The 24,686-nt window shown below is 30.2% G+C and overlaps 1 protein-coding gene across 2 annotated transcripts; it reads left to right on the top strand.

Moving 5' to 3' along the window:
* Positions 1 to 24,385, top strand: LOC130443758 (polyamine-transporting ATPase 13A3-like). Of its 2 annotated transcripts, XM_056778555.1 has the most exons (17): positions 1 to 291; positions 1,124 to 1,351; positions 1,559 to 1,781; positions 2,961 to 3,165; positions 4,695 to 4,908; positions 6,294 to 6,607; positions 9,398 to 9,586; positions 10,676 to 10,885; positions 10,947 to 11,063; positions 14,428 to 14,709; positions 16,258 to 16,375; positions 16,940 to 17,115; positions 18,409 to 18,603; positions 20,016 to 20,222; positions 21,054 to 21,138; positions 22,193 to 22,668; positions 23,855 to 24,385. In XM_056778555.1, the coding sequence occupies exons 1-17, from the start codon at positions 258 to 260 to the stop codon at positions 23,984 to 23,986; spliced, it is 3,405 nt and encodes a 1,134-aa protein (XP_056634533.1). In that variant the 5' UTR covers positions 1 to 257; the 3' UTR covers positions 23,987 to 24,385. The 2 variants fall into 2 exon arrangements, with proteins under 2 accessions (XP_056634533.1, XP_056634534.1); XM_056778556.1 differs by lacking the exons at positions 1,559 to 1,781; positions 2,961 to 3,165; positions 4,695 to 4,908.
* Positions 24,386 to 24,686: the final 301 nt, after the last annotated feature.

Consider the following 24,686-nt stretch of genomic DNA (forward strand, 5'->3'; position numbering starts at 1 on the left):
ACGATTTTAACCTTGAAGATTTTTCATTTCCATGCCAATTTATGTAAACAATTGTTGAGATAATAATATTGGACAGACAACAGAAACGAAACGTGTTAAATAGCTACTTTATGATAAGTGCTTTCAACTATAACACCAATGATAGCTAAAGTAATGGAAATTATACTCAGTCACAATTTTATAACATAATAATTGACTGTTTGAATTTGATTGATTGATTAAAGTACGATAAGGAAAGATCAATTTTAAATACAAAAATGAATGGTTATAATAGACTGGAAAATAGAGAAAGTAAGTTTTTACAATGTGAATAAAAATTTATTTAGATGGAAATAGGAATCCAACTACCTATTTCATACAAAATTACCTTTTTATTTTTTTAATAGAGAAGTCTCATGAGTAGTAATCTGTGGAAATAGGAAATAATTAATTTGCCTTTTAACCCGATAATAGATAAAACAACTATTTTTATGACTAGGAAGTAAATTCAATGTTTATGAAGAACAATTTCAGTGTTTGTCTCTATTACAATAATTAAATACCAAATCCTTCATATTTTCTAATAAATGAATAATTTTAATATTTTAAAATAAGAATTATTATAGCAAATTATGAATATATTAATGCATTAATATTTCAAAAGGTCTAAGAAATGAAGAATATATTTTTATCCATTTATTTTTAATAATCAAGATTAACATTTAAGATCAAGAGGATAAATAGAATAGTATTGTTAGAACTAGAAAATAAAATGAAAGATAATCCAAAGGTCAATCTTCTAACAATTTATAATAAAAATTAAGGAACAAATAAATATTCAGTTAAATATTATTTAATAAAACAACAGAAATTATCGTTTACATTGTAGATTTAGTAGATATATCATGATGACTTCTATCATTATTTTACAGTATGGTAGTTTCATTAGAAGGGCATTTTTAATAAAAAGATGAATCATTTCAAGAAACATATATTTCAACCTGATTTGCATAGCCTATTTCATAATTTAAGAGTGACTGATCCATTAAAGAGTAGAATTTGTTAATTAACAAATAATATAACATAGAATTCAATTTTTCATCATACATTTAGTCTGATGTGAATATTAAAACTTTAATTTCAGGTTATGCATCTATAGAAGTTCATAATTTCCAAGAAATATTAAGTGAATCACGAGATTCAGTTGAGTTCAAAATATGGGGTTTGAGGGAAAGTAAAATCAAAACATTTTTTTATCATTTTATTTGTGTGTTATTTCTTGGAATACCATATTTTATATTAAGTTCTTATCCAAAGGTTAAAAAGATTAAATTCAATGAAGAAGAGCTGAAGACTGCTTCAGTTTTATTAGGTAAGTAAATCTCTAATACAAGATGATTTTTTAGCAGCTCCAGTTAGAGGTTTTAGTTTATGTGAAAGTGTGGAGTATGGTATTTTCAGATCAAAAATATTCAAAGCTTCCCATTAGATTGTAAATAAAATGTTACAAATAAATATGGTTTTTTAATTGTATTTCAAATTATGTGCGTGATATTTAACATTCAAAATATTTTTGTAGTGTGTGATAATCATGGTCAATACAAATATATTAAAATAAAGACTGAAAATGTATCCTTGCCGAACATAAATCAACTTAGATATTTTTTTCATCAACATACCAAATATCTGTGGGATGCAAATATAAATGCATTTGTTACATTAGATCAATTAATTCCATCAAAATCAGTGGATGACTATTTAAAAAATACAGATGGTCTAACTAATGATGAATACCAAAACAGGTAGAGTGATACTTTAATAAAAATTATAAAGGTTTTTAGATAAAGTAATGGTATTTAATTACGGTGTCTGTTATTAATATATACAGTTGGTCCAGAATATCAATATTACAAAATACAGATACTGTGCATGTGCATCTGTCCTAATTTACTTTTACCAAAACGTTCCTTTTAATGGAGCTAGTGCCATCATAAGTCTTCAATGATGTAATTTCTTTTATATTATAGTCTTTTGACAGTCTTAACAATTAATTCGTAAACTATAAGGTAATATGTAAAAATTGTGTTCTTGTTTGATTTCTCTTATACACACCAATAAGAATATTACTAAATGGATGAAAATATCATCATTGTTCTGGCAGAAGTCCCTGTCCAAAAAGACACTTTTGCAATAGAACAGTTTGAAGGTGTAGGGATTATTAGGCAGTGCTGTAGATGAATTAAATCATTAAAAACTAACTACTTGTAGGACTTGATGAGTTGTGTCAGTCTATAGATTGGTTAATTTTAAATTGAGTAGTGTGAATATATTGCTGAAAATTGGAGTTAATGACTTTCACCAGAATATTGACGATATTATGTAGTTATTCATAGTTTCATTAGCAGTAAATGGATTAAACATAAATTAAGTAAAATAACCATATCATATATGATGAATGGTAACATGATTCACTATATTTATGTGTTAAAATGTATTGATGACCTTGTTCCTTTGATTAGAAAACAACTATTTTATCACAATTAATTCTATTGTTTTCTCTTTTAAACAGTTTATAAAATGATAAACAAAAAAAAGATATTACATGATCCAAATCCAATAAATTGTGGAGATTAAGGCTTTTTTATTAATCATGTATACTGTTATACATATTTTTTTTTATTTATTGTTTCTTGACTATTATTTTTATTAATGTTTATATAACTTGCGGTTTATAATCTTTTTATTATTATTATTATTTTATATATATCTCTCCCTATCTTTACACTACCATGTAATGCTATATAATTTTTCGTTAGCGGGAAATCTAAAATCCGGAACCAATCCTTTCCTAACGTTCCGGATTTACGATATTGTACTGTATATGACTTTGTACATTGGTTTCTGTTCTTCTAAAAGAATTAAGCATTAATGTAATTAACGTTGCTATATGTTAGCATTGTATAATTCAATTTTTATTATAGCTTAGATTTGTATGGATTTAATAAAATAGAGGTGGAAATAAAATCCTATTGGACTTTATTTATTGAAGAAATTCTTAATCCGTTCTACGCCTTTCAAGTATGTTCCATTATCTTATGGAGTATTGACGATTACGCTGTGTATGCTGCTTGTATTGTTATTCTAACTTTATTTTCTAGTGTAACATCACTACTTCAAACTCGGAAGGTTAGTAGTAATACATTATTTTCCTCATAATCATTAATATTTCTCAAAATCTAGAGTAAATAGCAAAACATTAAAATTTGAGAAACCTGACCTGTAATTCTTAAGAACAAGAAGCAGATTGTTAAAATTATGAATTGGACACCAACATATTACAAAGTTTTGTTGTTTGTGTTATTGCCACATTAATTTTATTTATACAAGTTTGTTTCAACGTTTTATTTTTATTGAAATGATCATTCCAGCAAAGGAAAAGGGTTAGTAGTACCCTAAGGATCTCCATGATTTGGAAACTGCCATTTGCTTTACAAATTAAAGTATATTGAAGCTTTTTTTTCATTTGAGTATGCAAAACCATAGAGACTTTTCCAACTTATCCATGATGGAAAGAGTTTGATAGAAAGTGGTGTAGATACCTTTTCAATATTCAACATCTGCAAAATCATAATTATATAATTTTTATGGTCAGCAATTGTGGAGTAAGGGTTATGGCAAGATCACATGGGATTACATAGTCTACTAAGTCCACAGAATTGGTATAATTTAAAAGGCCCACAATGATAATAAAATATAAAAAAACCTGAACGAATCCGCCTTAAGGTGAAAATGAATCGAGATCGATTTTTGTGAATGCAACTTTACGAAGTTGATTTATTACAAGCACTGCACTGCAATAAAAAATTTTTTCATAACCAGGATCTAATACGAAAAATGTAGATCTTGTTCTCCATGGAGCAGCTGGTAGTCTTTTTATCACAGACCATTAAGGACAGCATTTTTAGTTTGCCCAAGTACACCTACACTGATAAAAACGTTAATGGGGTAATATTTTATTTAACAATCAGTCATAACTGTTGTTTTAATGAGGTCTACCTTAAAAGAGTGCATTATCGTATTGGTAAATTATGGTAGAGAAAGTGTTATGGTATGATCTGGTATAAGTTTGGAAGCCTTCTTAGAGTTGGTTGTGATTCGGGGAAGCTTTTATTCATAGAGTTGTACAAAATTACTCTCACAAAGTGAAAAGTGCAATTCTAGTTTGGTCCACAGAAGACTTTAATATTATTGAACACTTGAGGGCTGATATGGGCTATAGAGTTGGAATCTTACTGCTACCAATTGCAAACCTAATGAATTGGCTAAATATTAGATTGGACAAAATGCAATTATAAAGTTGATTTTAAGTAGGGATCGAAAGGAACACGGGATTCCAATACACTGTATTAAATCGAATATTAAATATAGTAACATAATTTTTTGTAAAATCCATAATACACATTTTGCCTCATTTTTAATAAAACTTGTATATTAATTAGAATATTTTCTGTCTATTCCGATAATTCATTTGGCAAGTTTGAAGTTAGTTTAAAAAGACTTAGTGCAGGCTAATTTTTTCCATTTGTATTATTATGCTTATATCGGTATTAATAAATTGAAGACTATTAAGTGGTTCGTTTTGAGATACACGAATGATTACATTTATTATATTCTTATATACATTAAGACCTTTCAATAGATGATATGATTTTTAGCAAAGCGAAGCTCTTCATGATTTGATTGAATCATCAAAATGTCATGAAGTTACAGTGATACGTAAAAAAATAGAAGGGAACCAAAGTATGGTGATTGATCCATATCTTCTGGTGCCTGGAGATCTCATTGTTCTTCCTGCTTCTAAATATATCATGCCGTGTGATGCAGTACTTCTTACTGGCCAGTGTATTGTCAATGAAAGTGTTTTGACAGGTAGAGCGACTATTTTAAATATAATCTAAGACATGTTTTTCCAATATTAATTTTTGGTAACATTGGATTTCAATATGAAATGGGATCTATATTATTTTGTACCTTGTAATAAAATACCTAAAATTTTTATTAATAAAAAAGGGTAACTTGAGTGATTGAAGATTGGTTAATCTTATTACTGTTAAGAATATATAGAATAATTGAGCAAAAGGCATTTTTTGAATTCTTTGCGAGGAATAGTGAACAATTTAAAATTAAATTCAAATTCAATGTTTTTTGTGAAAGTATATTCCTTTTTTTATATTATAAAATTGTCAAATGAATCCCACTAAAGATAAGAACTATGGTGTGGATGATGAATAAAAATATCATTAGTGACTACAACTTTTCAAAACATTCCCTGGTGACAAATATGACGGAAAGGAAATAAAGTTAATATCATTGTTTTAGAATGTAAACCTACTAAATCAATTTTTGATTGCAAATGACTTTTGAATACCATTCGAAAGAAAAAGAGACGGCCTATCGTCTGAGAAAACGGTTACTACAAAATAAGACTGCCAAAATCTGCCAAGCTACAAAATAGTTTATAAAACCATGAAAAATCAGTTGTCTGCTCTAGTTTGTAAGTTTTTATTCAAAATTTTGTTGAATATCCCAACTACTTTTTTGTCTTTTGTCCTAAGTGACAATTAAGTTTTTCTCATTCCTCTAGAAGCATCTTGAAATGAGTTAGCAGGTTTACATTCTATCTAAAGGGACAATACATCATCCAATTTACAATAGATCAGAGCTGTGACGACATTACAAATATTTACTGTTGAATATTTTCAAATATACATCAGAGCCATCAAAAAGTGACATTGACATGCCATTTCGAAGAACTCGATTCAAACCAGCGCCAATGGAGGCAAATTCGAATGTTGTGGCACTCATTCTTTTGATGAAATGGCATAAATTCCAATTTACTATAAAACAGAAGTTGGACGAGTATCAATATTCACCCAACACTAATAGCAACTAAAATCTAGAATTTTTTACTCGCAAGTCACAATTCGAAGAACTCATTTCAAACCAATGCCACTGGAGGCAAATTCAAATATTGTACCACTCATTCTTTCGATAAAATAGCATAATTTCCAATTTACAAGAAAAAAAGAGGTTTAACGAGTATAAATATTTACTCAACTGTGACAAAAAGTTATGGTTCCAAAGTATAAACCAACTATGTACTTTTTTAATTTTTTATACAATTTATTTATACAATTGTTGAGGTGAATATAGACCAGCAATATCATGATTTTGTAATTTGGTTCAAATTTAGAGTTTTCTAAATGATGTCCTATATATTTTTACAAATAAGAATTGTGTTATATTATTTTTAGGGGAAAGTTTGCCAGTAAAAAAGCCTGCATTACAATCCAGCACAGAAATTTACAACATTGAAACACATAAACGACACACGATCTTTTCGGGTACAACTGTGAATCAAACACGTTACTACAAAGGCGAACACGTATTAGCAAGAGTAGTGCGAACTGGTTTTGATACGACAAAAGGTTCACTTGTTAAAAGTATACTATTTCCAGCACCTGTTGGTTTGAAGTTTTATAAAGACAGTATGAAATTCGTTCTGGTTTTATTTGTTATAGCAACTATTGGAATGTCATATTGTTTATACCTTTATATTTCTCGATCTGTAAGTATGATTCGTTTCATTACTGTTTTTTTATTTTATACCATTTGAAAAAGAAATTGAAGTTGAAACATATCGATAATAGAGGTTTGTTCGTGGTAGCTGCACTGGTAGAACTAGTTCAGGAAGTGTACACTAAAGCGTTCTTTGTAGCAGAACCGGCGCTAGTGTCGCTGTTCTTAGTAGCAATGCAAGAGAACTAGTTCACCCAGTTCACTGCCCTGCTTGCACTAGGTCTAGAGTCAGTTCGGCCAGTGTGGTGTAATAAGTGTAATCTGGAAACGGTGGCACTACATCTTCGTCATCGGAAGAATGTAAAATATCAAAAAGTACTGAATCGTTTTCCATTATTGTTAATACTACAAGGTCTGAATCACATTAAATAACCTGAAATACAACAATCAACAAAGGCTTCATTGCTCTCTGCACTATATCGTTCTTTGTATCCGATCGCATTAATTATTGGCTTTTTAATATTATACAAAAAATTGTGAAAAAAATCAGAATTTCATTAAATTACAGGTCGGTAAAGTGGGGGCTATAAAAAACGTTGCAGCCTGGTTAATATGTTTCTAGCCCTTGTAGTGATCTGGAACAAAAAACTTTGAAACATTTTCAGTCTGTAAAGATATCGCTATCGCATTGACCTTAACCAAAAAAAAATTCACAAAATGGCGTCGTCATGAATTATCAAATTTTTTTGAACCTTTCGAATTTTTTAAAAACACTCCAAATTGATTTTTTTTTAAATCCCAAGCAGATCCGATAGAGATATATATTTATATAAAAAAATCCACCCAATTTCAAAGGAATCGGTAGGGTAGAAACTTGAGATTTTTTGTCAACCACTTCAAAAAAGGTAGTCGATAAAAGCGTGTTTAAAGTTTGAGAAACAATTCCAGTAGAATAACTCGGATAATAATATTTAATACTCACATACATTACGTATGTTCTTTCGGCTAAACGAGCTGCTCGGCCTTGTTTTGAAGCGGCAGAAGCTCGTAGTCCAGGGCGGTCAATTCGAACTTAAGTTAAGTCTGGCAGCAAATGTATGAGCTTCAGTACCAAGAGCCATGCCCATAAGTTCCATCATTTTTAAGATCGGTAAATAACCTTCATTGAAAATGGCAACAGCTAAATAATTGGTAATTTGAATAGTTCCAACATGAATATGCTTCAAAGCAAATATCTATGTAAAAAATCATCAGATGATAAACTTCTATAAATGGGCTCAATTACTTTTTCATCCTGAGAGGGATGTTCATGGACAAACCCTTCAAGAGTGTTGTGGATTCTCACCGCTTGAACTTTTATACATGCTATACTTTTATATATGCTGCTGCCACACATCTTCAATCACTGAATGTTCTGCAAAACAAAACTATCAAACGAGTCTTTAATAAAGGATTATTATTATTATTATATTTCGATCTTCATACTCCTCACATAATCAGGATGGCGACGAATTGCCAGACCGTAGTATAAACTCAACTCATTGATGACTTTATCTGTCAATTTACCAGCTCCTCTGCCGCTTTACGTAAACTGGCATCCATACGTTTCTGAACACGCCCAACACACTCTTTTTTTCTACAAGCGGATCATCATCATACGGGTTCGTATCAAGACTACCTTGAAATGTCTTGGGAGTTTCCATCTCCAATATATTTTCTGTACCTTATATTCAACATTTTTTAAATTGCGAATAAGTCTTTATCAGGTAGGGCGGCAGTTTTTCGAAAACATCCTTTATATCAACAATTTCTAAAGTTGAGAGTACATCTAAAAATAAACAGATGCAACCTTTCAAAAGGGAGAATTAAGAAACTTATAATTGGTTTTTATTGCTGAGCTTATCACCTGGAAACGTTAATTTTCTTTAAAATGTATATAAAACCGTACCTGCAGCCTATTGTTTAACCCCTTTTTGACTTTTTTTATTGTGAAACTATACAGGTATGATTTATGGCTAATAATTATATATAGATAATGATTTGTGATATCAAATACTCGGGAAATATTTATTTATTGGTTGGGTAAGACTTTGGTTTGGCAACACAAGTATTTTTAGGGACCGTATATATATTTCGATGGGGGACTGCCTCCTGAATCGAACGACAAAGTTTTTTATTTTAAGAAACGACCCCTTAAGAAATTATAGGTTTATACATCCCATTATAACCTTATGGGAAATATTAATATACAGTAAAATCGATAGGTGACGTTGACAACAGTGTCTCTGCAAATGCGCCACACAACGATAACTTAAGCCAACCTAACTTAACTTTAACTTGAATAAATTAATGAAATAAAAATACAAAATCGATGGCAAAATTCAATGAATTCAACATTAAAAAAGCACAATATAATTAAGATCGATATTCGCGACGGATGGCAGAAAGTAAGGTTTCGAAAAGGTCGCGCTGTTCTTTGCGATTTCAGAGGTGTTCAGCGAAGTCTTCTTCAAGAACACGATATCTGTAGAAGAAGCTTTTTGTTGGCTACCGTTCTTAGTGCGCTGAATGTCAACTCCAGTGTTTGCTAAAAAATAATATTTTAGAATAAAGAAAAACCATTACTCTTTCATATTTATTGACAAGCTTTTTTACCATTTATTAAAATTTTCAATTTGGTTATATTGGGGCATATAATAGCCTACAACTTTTAAAGGGTTTGTTTTATAAAAAAAATGTTTATGCCCATCAAAATATGTATATGGTCCGTAGAAATATTTGTACAGTTAAACTGAAGTTGAGCCTATAATTGTTCTTTAATAATAATTTTAATTTTGAGGCACCTTTGCGAGACATCATTATAAGATCTTTGGATTTAATAACCATCGTTGTACCGCCAGCATTACCCGCTGCAATGGCAGTTGGTACAGTATATAGTCAAAACCGTTTGAAAAAACTTGGAATATTTTGTATAAGTCCACCCAGAATTAACGTTTGTGGAAAAATTAAAATTGCGTGCTTCGATAAGGTAAATACTTGTTCAGACATCTACATAAAACCGTTATACTGTGAAAAAAAAACTGTCAAAAATATATTTCTATAAAGAAAAACATATTTTCATTGATTATTCTAGATTTTTGGTGTATTTTATTAATAATAGTTTTTTATCGAAATATTTTTTAATATTTTGGTCTTCAAGAAAATTAATTCATAACTATAAATATATTATTCACTGGCTGATTATCAGATTACAATATATTTCAATTTTATGAATGTATACAAAAATCTCTGATGTTAGTTTCCCAGATGCTGAGAATCTTTGCCTGTTTCAACCCCTGTAGGTTGTTTGGATTTTATGACATTGGAGCTTAAAACTCTAATAGCTGCCTGATTATCGGACAGGATGATGATTTTCTGTTTGCGATAGTTCCTATCTAGATTAATAAATTTCTGCTTGAAAAATTATTGGTGGTTGCCCAGGAATGTTTGCTTCTGAGCCCATACACTTCTATTCTAGTTCTGTGCTGCTTTAGATCCATCGATATACGCTTTGATGGCATTTATGTTCTTTTCTCATATGGTGCTATTATCCCACTTATTTCTACAGCTGAGTATTGAGGTGAATTTTTCCCAAAGATAAACTTTTTCGGAGCATTATCCTGAGCCGTGTCTCAGTTTTGGTTATTTTTTAAGGACGGTTTTTCCTTGGTTATTCTGTCTCTAAACATTCTGAGTAATGTTTTTTCCGCAACGCTTTCCAGAACTATGTGAAGAGGTAGATTTAGAATCACTTCTAGTGCAGCTGTTGGGCATGATTTCATGGCCTTATTTGCACATAAGAAAGCCAGTCTTTGTATTTTCGAGAGATTGTTTTTCATGGAAGCTTTAATACCCCAAACCAAAGCGCCATATGTGATGATTGATCTCACAATTGCCATGTATATCTACAGTAAGTTCTTTGGGTTACAATCCCAAGTCATCCCTTCGAAGTTTCCGCACACTATCAGGGTTTTGTGGCTTTAGTGGTTATTACAGTAATTATAAAATATAAAAATTAACATGCAAGTTGTTCTAGAAGTATTTTTTGAATATGTATATATTCATAATTGTATTTTAGACGGGTACTTTAACTCATGACGGGTTAGAAATGAATTGTGTGATTCCTTGCAAAAATTCTACATTTTCCGAACCTGTAAATGACGTTAACGTTTTGGATATAGAAGATCGATTGGTTCAATCAATGGCTGCCTGTCACTCTTTGACAAGAATTCAAAATGAGCTGAATGGTGATCCGTTGGATTTAATTATGTTTCGATTCACAAATTGGGTGCGTATTTTAAAGAACTAATTTTTGTTGAAAAGAAACGATGAAATTTGATCAATTTTAGAAATTAGAAGAACCTGGACAATCAGAAAATACTAGATTTGATATGCTAGGGCCAAATGTAGTGTCGCCATTCTCCCAAAATGACATATTACAGGATTTGAACATCGCTAACTTCGAAGTAAGCAAGGGTTTTTGTTATCTCTGTTACATTGATATTAATGAATAGCAACAGTAAAATTATGTTTTAAAGAATTAAAGATAAAGTCAATATAATCTTTCAATCAGTATCTGAAGATATTGAAAACAACTCGAATATACTAATGAAAAATGTATAATTATTTTTTATTATTAATATCGATTAAGCAAACTGTCCACAATGTTACAACTACACTTACACAGTCTGACATGCATTTTGATAACTAACTTTTTGTGTTTAGAGACTAATGGATAAATAAATCATGTGACAGAAGTAGTATTGAAAAAAACAGTACTTTATGATATGAGGGTCTATCATACAAAATTACTATGTCCATTCTTCCTTCAATTCAAATGATATATGACTAACAGAAATTTCTGCGATTTGACTCATCTAACTTTGAGTTTTCAGCACTCTCGAATTCATTTTATAATTCTATAATTCAAAAGTTTTTGCCCACTCTATTATAGTATGCATAACAAATAAAAATAAAATGACTATGATATTTATATTTATTTATATATTTAAATTTTTGATTCGTTGATGTAAGCCACTTTTGTTTTTATAATCGTTATCTATTTGGTTCCATTCGTTTTCTAGGATATTCCAAAGATGTGAATTGGAAGTAGGACACCGCTTTATGACTTCACCGTCTAATTTGTCCCACAACAACTCAATCGGATTGAGGTCGGGCGAATATGAAGACCAAATCAGTACAATCTTTCTTTTCAATTCTTTCAAAAACGCTTAATATATCCAATACCAAATCTCCAGTCGCCCTTCCTCCAAAATATCTCCAAACCATCGCCGAGTCTCCGCTTTGTTTTACAGTCGGAGTTACACATGAATCTATCATTCCTTCTTCACTCTTCTTTTAAACCTAAAAATCTCTAATTTTGACTTATCACTCCATAAAATTCTCTCCTACTCTTCATACATCCAGGTTTTATGTTCTTTGGCCTACTGAAACCTCATTTATCTCAGTTTATCTCAATCTTCATTTTTAGTACTTCATTGTAGAAGTACTCAAAATCAGATTCCTAGATTTATTAATCTGAGCTGTTGTCTTGAGTCATCGATCACGTTGCCTGATTAATATCGACACATTTATCTTAAGCGATTGTGGTTTCTCGAGGCCACCCTGAACGGTTTCTATCACCATAGCTCCTGGTGGATGTATATTTTTTCACGTTGTAGACGATATATTTTCAATTCGACGGCAATGGTACGGTTGCTTTTCCCTAGACTATAAAGACTTGTGATTAATGCATGACTTTCAACCGATAGTTTCTTGGTTTTACCCTTTTTAAAACTTACAAGTCTGAATTTACGAGAAAGAAGACAAATCGTATACAAACTTCACAAAAAGATGTCTTGGTGCGAAAAATATACGTTCTTACGTCTCACAGGGTTAACTTGGACTAAACTACAATCATAAACACCCAAGAAATAATTCATAGTTAAAGAGTAATAAACAAATCAGTCGGTACTCGCATTGTTTTAACTTGTCCCACTCAATGCCAAAATGTAAAAAGTGCTCGAATAAATCAAACAATTAATGGACACTATTTTTTGAGTTGTAAGACACCGATTCAATTTTCGCTTGACAATATGAAAGAGAATGTGTATTATAATGAAATTGATTATGGGGTGGGCAAAAAATTTTGACCGGTAGTATATATACAGATAAGACACACAATGGGTAAATTTGCATACGATACTATTATCCTAACTACCCATGAGAATCCAGTCCATCTCTTTCATATAGATTAATGCGTATATCATTTATTAATGTTCATTATTTATACTAATAAAAGAATGTTTAACTTGAGTCTTATTTGCAGAGATTTTTATCACTAGATTTTAGGAATAAAAATTTAAAACTTAGTTATTAGTAACAAATAAATAATAATTTTTTTTTATAGCGTTGCTTATGATTTTAAAGGATGACAGGTATGTTATCTTTCCATAATTTCACCACCACATATTATAAAAGTCATCCACTGCATCTGTCTGTCTATTCCCGATGTTCTTAGAGTGCAAGACATTGTTTTACATTTCCAAGCAGCGAAAACAAAATGTTCAAGTGCTTCAAACATTGAATTATAAATAATCCTAGAACGTGGTCAGTATTAACAAGTGTACAGTGTAAACAAAGCAAAACATGAAGCATAAATAGATTAGACCAATGTGCCTAAACATCAATACCAAAAAAACAAAAACTTATGATTATTTCAAGAAACATAAATATGTTTGAAAACGCCACCATAACATTTAACGCAATGCCCTTAGAGAGGGAGGATAAATTCAAATATCTGGGAATCGTAAAGACTGGGCATCAGGCAAAGAAATAATTGAACATTGAACAAGCCCGACAAGCATTTTTGAGGTTTAGAAGAGTGCTTATTTATCCCGATTTTGATCTTAACCTACGACTGAGGTTCGTGAAGTGCTATGTTTGGAAGGGTGCTTTTCTACGGTTGGAGGCTTTCGAGATGTGGCTGCACCGCAGAATCCTTATGGTGCCTTGGACGATTAGATTGAAGAACGATAAATTCTGCGACGCATCGGCAAACAACTTGAATTATTAGAATTAATTAAGAAGAGAAAAACGGCGTACCTAGGGCACATTACGCGGAACAACAAACATCAATTTTTGCACCTACTGATCTATGGTAAAATTGAAGGAAAATTTATTTAATTATCTCTGATCTACTCCCTTTATAAGGTTCCCTTCGAACAACGCCAGAATGCACAGATGCCAATTGCGACTTTTTTCTTTGACTTTTACAGCAACTTACCAACTTAACACCACTAATAACAACAAGCATTTTGCTTGACATAAATGACTTTGCTAGGGTTATCGCCAACCTTCGTTAGAAGAGGGCACCCAAAGAAGAAGATTTTGCTTGACGTATGACTTCACTCGTATACAAGTGAAACCCTAAATATATCTAATGAATTTTCGATTTTATTCCAAGTTGTCTTTACTATGGAAACGGAGTCATTCGAATATGAGGGTTGCTACTTTTTTTATAAAAATGAATAAAAAGTAAAATATAAACATAAACCATACTTTGTTTTCGGGGTTTTAGGGAAATAACTGTTCTTTCAACCCTTAAAATTTTGATGAAAAATGAAAATGTTTTGAGAGAAGCAACAAATTGGACAAAATTTATTTTATATTGACAACGTCTAATTGCAATTATCAATTTTTATTTATATTTTGTTAGTTTTTTATTAAAAAAGAGTTTTTGCTGGGGTAAACTGATTATGTAAGCAAATTCTGTGCTTTGCTATTATTCGTTTACCCAATGTGTGAAATTGTTTTGTTTTCTTTTTTTAGCTACCATATTTAATAGGTATATTGAAGGAATTTACTTTTTCTTCGACACTACAATGTATGTCTGTAATATGTCGTGATTTGCGCCAAACGAATATGATTGCTTTTACAAAAGGAGCTCCAGAAAAATTGCTCGGTTTGTGTCACACTGAAAGTATTCCCAAAGATTTTCATGAGAGACTGTCTCAATATACCGCGCAAGGTTATAGAGTTATTGCTTTGGCTTACAAGGATTTACCAAATACTTTTAGATGGATCGACGCGGAAAAAGCTAAGAGAGATAAGGTAAAAAATATTTTTCAACAATAAATAACAAATTTTTAGACTATAGATTCCAAAAATGTGAAAGTTTTCGGAAAATATTAAGGCTATAATTTTAGTAGCAAAATTTTTGTATCACATAATTTTACTGTTATTTATTTTTTGACAAAATGTCACTTTTTGCAGGAAAATATATGGAAAATATCCACGTTTTATTTACTAAAATCATCAAAAAATTATACCAAGTGCAATTCAATCTTAAGTAAATGAACTATGTTGTTTATTGATTCTGCTATGTATTCAACTGCTATTTTTTCACACTTATATCTTGTACATATTTTAGCTCTTTGTAACTCGTTTCGTATGTCAAATTTCCTTTCCTCTATTGAGATTTGTAAATTAGAAACAGTTATATCTTTATCATTTGTATTACAACTTCTCTATCTAATTGTTCTATTTAGTTTTTGAATGCCTTTTTCTCTAAAATTATTTTTACCCTGATTAATCTTTAGTTACATTTACATTTCGTTAACGTTTTCCTCAATTTTCATTTTATTTTATTTTTTATTTTTATTTATCTGCTCATATTTACTTTAACTTATATGATTCGTTCTTTTTTAAGTATGGTTATTTCATTTATTTTGGGACGTTTCTTTGCCTCAAAATTTTTAAATGAATTATTGAATAGATTGGTGGAATAATGAGTTAACATAAAAGAAACATTTATTTACTTTCTCTATAACATGCTTTTTTCAAACCATTCCAATTTATCTTTCTAGTAAAAAATCAAGAAATTTATATTCAAACGAATTACAATGAATCTAAATAGTTAATTATGTGAAATATTGGCTGACATTTCAATAAATTGATGAAATTTCCAATTTCATATATTTTGTATTTTGTTAGTTTTTTCTTTCCATTTGTTTGGCAAAATTAACCCATTTAAAAAACAACCCTTTAATGGAGAATTGTTAGTGCCATACAAATATGCTATAAGAAATCATTTTATTGAAAAAGAAACAATGATAATGTCTAATACCGATAAAAGACATTTCATGAATCAAATTAAGGTAAATATTAATGGTTAGTCCAGGAAGTATAGAACAATCGATTTTTTTTTACATTGAATTTTCTTAACTATCCAATTTTTGATTGTACTTTTCGATATCAGTTTTACTGAAAGTGTCAAAAATGGGTCTGCTTAATAGAAATATCTTCGGTTATTCTTAACATGCAGCCCTGCATAAGAGCAACTCCTATATCAGGGCTAACTACTCAAACCTTTCTCCCATAAAAAAATTCCCTTATCCTACCTAAAAATCATCCAACGAATCTCTCTCTTATTATAAGTTCCAGTGATTCGAAAAATATCAAATTTTGTATCCAGTTTAAATATAACACCCTTAGTTTACAAATAAAATGAAGAATAGATTTTATATGGTTATTCACAAAATGATTTACTTCTGTAGTTTCAGAGCTACCTATACAATCTTGTGATCTATTGAAAAATATATTTGTGAAAATTTCATATTGGTGTCATAGAAGTTACTTTAACCAAATTTATATTTTTAGATAGAATGTGATTTAACTTTTCTTGGTTTTTTGATTATGCATAATCCGTTGAAAGAAGAAACTACTCCTGTAATAAAAATGTTACATAATGCGAATGTAAGGACAGTTATGATAACAGGTACTTAAGTTAAAGACAGTCAAACTATGTTTTGAATTGATAATTTTTTAAAATATGGTGGCTATAGATTTTCAAAATCACTGTTACGGGAACCCAAAACTAACCGGAATAACATTGCTGTCGGTGAGTCTGTTATATTGACGGGGCCCTTTCTGTTTCACTGCAGCGGTTTTTTTGTTAGTGCTATATTGTTCTTGTTTCGATTCATATAATGCTAAGTTTGAGTGAACAATGTGCAGCTATGAAATATATTTTCTGTTCGATAAAAATGCTACTGAAACTTTTAATATTGAAAATAGCTTCGAGAAAAACTTTAGTGTACGATATGCATAGTTTAAAGATACCGAATTTTCTATCGATGAAAAATCTTGTAGAATGTCAATCAAACCTTTTATTTGGAAATGCTAAAAAGTTTGTGCAAGTTCTGGTTATTTCTGGGTACCTAACCTAACCTAACCTACTGTTAAATTAGCTTCTAAATTTGACCATTTTGAAGCTAAACTCATTTACCTCACATTTACCTACCAAGTACATTTTAACATGATAATGTTTTGGTTGTTTTAGGTGATAATATCTTAACTGCAGTTAGTGTGGCATATGACTGCCATATGGTGAATAAGACAGATGAAATTTTCATTATAACAGTTGAGGATAACGAAAATAGAGTTCCTAAAATTCATTTTGAAAGGGTGGGAGGTCCAGTAGTTAACGATTTTGTTACTATTAATTTGAATTTTGAAGTGAGTAGTAAACAAATGTGTATATTGAATAGATTATTAGCTTACAATCACATTTTTTAGCAGATTAGTACTCATAAAACTTTTAAAAAATAAGTTAATTTATTTGAGAATAAAAGAATTTTCAAATATCAAGGATTTTAACTTTCTATTTGAAATTTTCGTTAAGATTTTATAGCTATTCCAAAGCCATGCCGATAAAAGTGTTGTTCCAAATTAATAACAATCAAATAAAAAATGTATTTGGAGAAAATCTGGTGATCTTTGATACCACTCAATCACATTACTTTAATAACTATTTTATTCACAATATTTTCCAACTAATGTTGATTCTTATTTACAAGAAAAAAGTTACTTTAGTTGTTTGTATTTTAAACCAACATATATACATTTTTTGTAATTACAAGTTTATGCCTCCAATTTGAAATCAATCACTGGAAGCAATCACGAGTCAAAGACAAATCCTCAATCTTACTTTTCCACTTCACTCTAGTAAGCGGTGTTTATTATATATAGTGGTTCGATTGAAACACTAGTAGATTGCAATTGAGATGGTTTAAGAATTTAGATTTATATTTCTTTGTTCCCCAAAATTTTTCATATGCTGTTTGAGTGATATTGTTAAAGAGGACATTAGTTATGATATCTCCTTATTACTACCTGCTTTTTTGTTTGTTTGTTAGGAAATGGGATTTTGTTTATAAAAACTCTATTAACTCATTTAATGTTCTGGCTGTGGTACTCCAACGAGTCTGACAAGAATTGAATACATGTGTTTTATGGAAGCTCCATGATCACTTACATTATAAAAATTTTAAGATTGAGAAAACAAGACAGACTTGCATGATTTTATGCCTTATGAAATAGTCAATACAAAGCGTTTCTAAAGAAGATGCATTGAGACTTTTGTATATATGTAAAAAGCTAATAATTCTGCTTTGGTTTTTCGTATCCGTATGGTATTTAGTTGAACAATAGTACAGGAGTCATGGTTATTCAGGGAAAAGGAAGTTTGTGATAATAATAGAACAAGCACCCCATTTTATTTGTCGCTGAAATGCCATTATATTTTTTTATACATATTTTGAATGCTGTCGATTTTCCACAATCGATAATCATTATAATTACTATTCCAGTTTAAAGAATCAAAGGTAACATCTAAGAAATTTGTGTCGATTTTTGTTTGTTAATGTTGGATTTATATTATTTTTTAAAAAGGAACATTTTTGTTGACAGGAAATTTTGTTTATTTTTTATTGATGTTGGACAGTAATTTATTTTTTCATATTTTTGCAGCACCATCACTTCGCTATAGATGGAAAAAATTGGAACAAATTAATCACTCATTTTCCACATATAATTCCCAATATATTAGTTAAAACTAAGGTATTTGCTAGATTCCAGCCCGAGCAGAAAACTCAGCTGATAATGTTTTTTCAAAAATTGGATTATATTGTTTCTATGGTAGGCGATGGTGCTAATGATTGTGGGGTAAGAAGAGTTGCATTATATGAATAGTGAAACGAATCTAGGCAAATTGTGTCTAATGTCGAGTATCTTCATTTCCTTTTGCAAATATAGCCTTTAGGTGATAGATGGGATATTCAAAAATATGTAAAAATTATAAACAAATGAGGTATTACATAGTTGTTAAATGAAACGAGATTCAACTCAACAAATTAATCTAAAGAGCTTTTCAACTGTGTTTTAGATATATTTTTGTTATTTTTTTTATGAAACACACATTGATAAGAACTTTGCCAAGATGCTAAGTAAGGAAGGAGACTGGTAAAAGAGAACACTTTACCCAAACTTTCCAAAAGAAATTTCATTAAATTAATAGAATACAAATAGATTAAAAACTACCACACAAACTATGTATGTATGTATATTAGGGTACTATCGACACCGCAACCAAAAGGATCTATTGTGTTTTAACAACTGATTTATTAATCTCACTCCTCTTAGAAAGTTCAAAATGTAAGAAGACTATAGCTGTTAAAGATCTTTGTCTTCTATTTCGTACGTTCCCAGGTATAGTATTCTGAAATTCCGTGGTGTCACACACTTCAAGATAATGTGGATAGAGATTCCGTCCTCTATGCAAGAGAATCCGCACGCTGCATTATCTGCTAGTATTCGGAGTTTGTTTTTACTTAGGTTGATACAATCAGCAAATCTCTGGTTTGTTTCCATGTTTCCATGAGAGTCTTTGCCTGTCCAAGCCTCTGTAGATTGTCTCAGTAACTGGTTTTATCCTTATCCACATTTTTTTTCGATGCTTTCTCTATTGTTCTGTAACTGATACCACAATAAAGTTCAGTACTTTAGTGAGTCCGTCAGCTGACATAGGAATGCTCATGAAAAACTTAAAATAGGCAAGAACAGAGTTTGTTGAGTTGAGTTACCTGGTCACAAAAGCTTTGAAGGAAAATCCAATACACTCGATTGAGTAAACGCTGTGGTTTTTCTATTGCACAATGCACCTATAAAGAGTTTCTGAAGAAAACGGAAACGTAATGCAAAAAAAAATTTAAATCTGAGCAAAAACAAATACCTCTTCACTGGTTTCCTTGCAAGGCACTGCTGCCGCCTTCGAATGAAATTAGGTCTAACTGAAACTGAATGTAGATTCAGTGCAGAGAGGGGTGGAACTGAAGTTAATCTGGTTTTAGAATGTCTTGCCTTTGCAAGCATAGACAGAAAAAGCTTTGTACAAGAAACCTGTAGAGCAAAGATCCAATTTGCTAGAAATCATAACAGTTCATTAGATCTCCAGAACAAGAAGATGAGCTGCAAATATTGAAAATTAGTTTTTAACAATTTAATTCATATTAAACATTCAAATTTAAAAATGGTGTTTTTCTTATTAACTCAACTTAATAGAATAACTTTGATTTTAGGCTTTGAAAGTAGCTCACGTGGGAGTATCTTTATCAGAGGCAGAAGCTAGTGTTGCTGCTCCATTTACCTCTTCAATAAAAAATATTTCATGTTTAGTTTATTTAATATTAGAAGGAAGATGTGCTCTAGTTACAAGTATGGCTATTTTCAAATATATGGCGCTTTATAGTTTGATACAATTTTTTTCCGTCCTAATTTTATACAAGGTACGTTATACAAAATGTTAAATCCTATTCATGTACACTATTTTCTTGCATAATAAAAAATTAGTAAAAGTATATTCGTATCAAAAGAAATAATTAGGGTTCTATAGGAGACTCAGAGTTTCGACACAGTACTGTTCGTCAGTGTGAACAAAACTTTTTCTGAAGTTTCAATGTAATAACTTTTTATATATAAGGGAATAGATTAAACAAATATCAAGGTAATACAAATCAAACAAAAATAGTAGCTGGATATAAAACATGTAGATTTATAAGAAATATGGTGTGAGGCAGAAACGCCATTAAAAAAATTCAAATCAAAAAAGAAATGAATGAGGAATTGAGAAAGTAGCAAAAATATATGGAATATAAATACATACGAAAGTTACCAAAACTCTAAAAAGGGTAGGAAAAGAGAGAAAAGTTTTTGTATGATGAACATTAAATAGTTGGTGAGGTGTGGAATTTTAATGAATAAAGTAAAAACTTCACATAAATGTGTATTTGGAGATCTACAATCTTGTATTAATACTTTATGCTGTAAATTTTATTTAATTTACTCTTTTACTCCATGAACATGTATGGATTCTGCAAGTTAAAGTAATAATAATACTGCTAAAGCTATGGAGTTAGACTATTCCAGTATAGCTATAGACAAATCCAAACTTAAATGATAGCAGAACTAAAAAAATAAGATAGTAAATGATCTTCGAAACCGATAGGTACATACAATAAAAATTACTCTATTTACAGAGTTTTTACTAATGTTCAGTTATAGACTTACTGCAAGTTTTCATCCACTTATCCATGTACTTTCATCTATTTTTTTTTCAGTTACATTCAGAATTGGCAGACTACCAGTTTTTATTTGTTGACTTAATAATAACAACTAGTTTAGCAATAACTATAGGAAGACAAGGTAATAGTATTATTTTGAAATTAATCTCTGTTAATTATAATACTGGAATATTCTGTGGATTATTTGATCTGATAATAAATCGACTGTAAATAAATGAAATCCCATACCATCTTGAGATTTGAATAAGCTCGATATTTAAAAAAAAAAGTCCGACAGCATTTCGATAGATTTCATAAACTAATTTGTCGTATATTATTATTATTATTATTATTCTTTTCACAACAGTAGACGTTTATATATAAATCAACTACTAACCAAATATTTATTATGAAAAAGCTGGCCTCAAAGTACTGGGATTATGGTAGAGATTTATATATACTATTTATTGACTTTAGGAAGGCTTATGATAGCCTCAAAGAGAATAACATACCAGAAAAGATAATTAGACTTGTAAAAAAAAGTTGAAGGCTCAAAAGGAAAGGTCAGACTTCAATTTAAAATTAGCGTCTAGCACAGTTTAAACAATAAGAAAATAATATCAAAAAAAAAGAAATTTCTTGAAGTGATTTGAAAAACTGATATTTCACCTGTACAGGTGTGATACTCACTGATGAACGCAATCACTACCGCCAGCCAGATAGCTTGTATGACGCCTGGGAGAGTTAGGAAGATTATATGATGCAACTTTTGAACTTATTCAGGAGAGACTAACAAAACATTCAATAAGTAAACCTGATTGTCGATTAGATCAGGAAGTTAATCATAAGTTTTGTCACGAAAATGATTCCCTATATTCTTATTCTTATTATATAACCATACATTAGCACGTACAAATTCTATCAGTGAGCTCATTTTTCAGGGTATCTGTAACTAAAAACTACACTAGAAAAGTGAGGTTATGTTTTTGACGTTGCGTTATCACATATTCTCAACTATCTTTGACATTTATGAACGTGTAGAGCGCTTCAAGCTCGCATGCATTCTGTGTACCGATTAATGATGAATCGATCCGTCAATGGTTCCAAAAACTTCAACTTGCCTTAATGTAGTTGTTGGTTTTTTTATTGAAATCATACTAAATTTTTATTTGATTGAATTTTATTTTATATTTCAGGTCCGTCCGACAAATTAGGTCCAAAACGTCCGATGAGTTCATTGGTTGCAGCCAAAAACGTCATCCCTCTCTTTTTACAAATTATCGTCTGTGCCTCAGTTCAAATTTCAGCTATTTTTTATCTACTTACTCAAAGTTGGTTTACACCTATCTCAAGCAATACGGTGAATGAAACACAAGTTTCTTGGGAGAACACTGTAATTTTCACCGTGTCTTGTTATCAGTACATTATATTAGCTATTGTTTATTCGAAAGGACAACCATATCGTGAAAGACTGATAACGAATTTCTGGTTTTTAGTATCGGCTCTTTCATTAATAATATTTATTACTTGGTTAATTGTTTATCCTTGTAAATTTATGGCAGATTTGATGGGATTGGTTTATATACCACATGGAAAACGAGTGGAGAATGATTTTAAATATACTTTGTTAGTGTTTCCGCTTATTCATCTGTGTCTTGCTGCTCTCATTGAGGTTAGTAAGTATTAGTCACTTTAATTGTAATTAAAATTACATATTAATATTATTTAGGGATTGTACTTCAGTATCCACAACACAGAAATGATTAAGTGATTATATATTTTCTTACGGTTCAGTATTTACTTGATTTCGAAGACATATTTAATCAAATTTCCACTAATTTTCAATACTTTAAAAAATGTTATGTTACTGATTTGTTTATTATGTTTAAAATGTTTTGATATTGATAACCCTTGCCAGAAACCATGCAAATCTTTAAAAATCAACCCCTGTCGGAACTGAAAATAATAGTGGCTGGTTAACTATAATAAAGTGAGTAAATACTTTAACCAAGTTGAGCCCCGGTGCCATAGGCTAGCAACTGAACTTTCCCTTTCCTATGGACCGCACGACGTATTTTATTTGAAGCCTTTTCGCCCAAGAAACCGGGTGTAAATGCGTTTTACTGTTTGGTTAAACCGTCGTGGATCCTTGAAACATTACCCTACACTTGATATATTTGCTTATCGCAAACTTTTTTGCGGGAGTATTTCGGCTGCGGCCAATAGAAATGCATTTATGTTTACGATTGAATGCTTTCATTGGTGAGTCCACGTGGACTGATGGTTTGTTAGATGTTTACCGAATTTTTTATGGAGTAAACATTAACTTCCATTTCTTAATTTGGTATGAGTGCCGTGCATATCTATGAAATATTGATTCTTCCTCGCATAACTGTCTTCTGCAATTGATATTGGAAGAACTATAACATATTTTCATATTTTCCTGAGTAATAAGTTTAACACAACAAACCATTAATCAATTTAAGTGGAAAAAGAAAATCTATATGATCTGCATTAAGTACCTCCTTCAACGTTACAATTCAAACGTTAATGTTAAAAACCCACATCAATTGTTGCGATATTGATATTAAAAACAATGCGGATAATATGCAGTTATACTGATATTTGCAACAACCTTAATAAATCTTTTAGTCAAATTATCTAGAGTACAATATAGACAATAATAATAATAATTTGTTTACTGGGTACCAAAGTTATCAACAAATTGTGCAGTGATATTCAGGAATGGATGTATCAACTTTATTAGACAAACATGAAGGTTTAGCAAATTTTAAAGTTGAAATTTTATAATTTGTTTACATTTGAAAGTTTAAAAAAAATTTTCTTTTATTTTTCAGGTGGGAATGAGCGATAGGGAATGGTTGAAAAGGGCGATACAATTTCTTACCTGTAAATCTACTCCAAAAAATTTTTACAATTTGATTTTAAAAGAAAATCAATTTTCGATGGTAAATAGTGATATTACATAGATTGTTGGAAACACTAAAGACATTAAGTATTAAGTATAAAATAACAAATGTTTGAACACATATTATTGAATTGATAAATTTGTTCCAAAATGGTGCTCGAGTTTATTCCAGTCACATATTTTCATTGAAGAGTTTGAATTGCATATGTTCAAAACAGTATTTTTAGCAGAAATATATTTTTAATTAATTTGCTACCACATAAACGAATTGATATATAATTTATGAAACTTTATGTACTCTGTTACTCTGAATTTATGGCTAATGTATGTCTATAAAAAATTTATATTCACTACAATATCAGATAGGTATATATATATACATTTTGTAATTTTTATTAATTATATTTTTTATTAAATGATATATCAAATACTCCATATTAAAATAAAAATTTTAATTTTCGATACTGTTTTTCAATTTATCCCGTTTTTCCAGATTGTTACACCTCAAATTTTCTTTTCTCCAACTATACTCTATTTATCGAAGAAAAATAGTAAATCAAAACATATTCTCGCATAGAGTACATGATCAGAATTGAATACCGAGCATGTAACAAAACCGTATTTAAGAAATTATTTGGAGCTTTATACAGCAGATTAATAATATAAATTATTAGTTATTTATGCAATAAGTGAGTAAAGTAATACTTTTTTCACGAGTAGGACGGTTTGACGTCGAGTAAATGAAAGTTACTCTACTCACG

This window comes from Diorhabda sublineata, chromosome 5 (assembly GCF_026230105.1).
Source record: "Diorhabda sublineata isolate icDioSubl1.1 chromosome 5, icDioSubl1.1, whole genome shotgun sequence".
Classification (NCBI taxonomy): Eukaryota; Metazoa; Arthropoda; class Insecta; order Coleoptera; family Chrysomelidae; genus Diorhabda; species Diorhabda sublineata.

Excerpts from the sequence above, each read along its gene's own strand:
- LOC130443758 (XM_056778555.1), top strand. The coding sequence starts at position 258 with ATGAATGGTTATAATAGACTGGAAAATAGAGAAA. Across the intron at positions 10,886-10,946 it reads TGTTTCGATTCACAAATTGG|AAATTAGAAGAACCTGGACA; the intron begins GTGCGTATTTTA and ends GATCAATTTTAG. Across the intron at positions 18,604-20,015 it reads ATGGTGCTAATGATTGTGGG|GCTTTGAAAGTAGCTCACGT; the intron begins GTAAGAAGAGTT and ends CTTTGATTTTAG.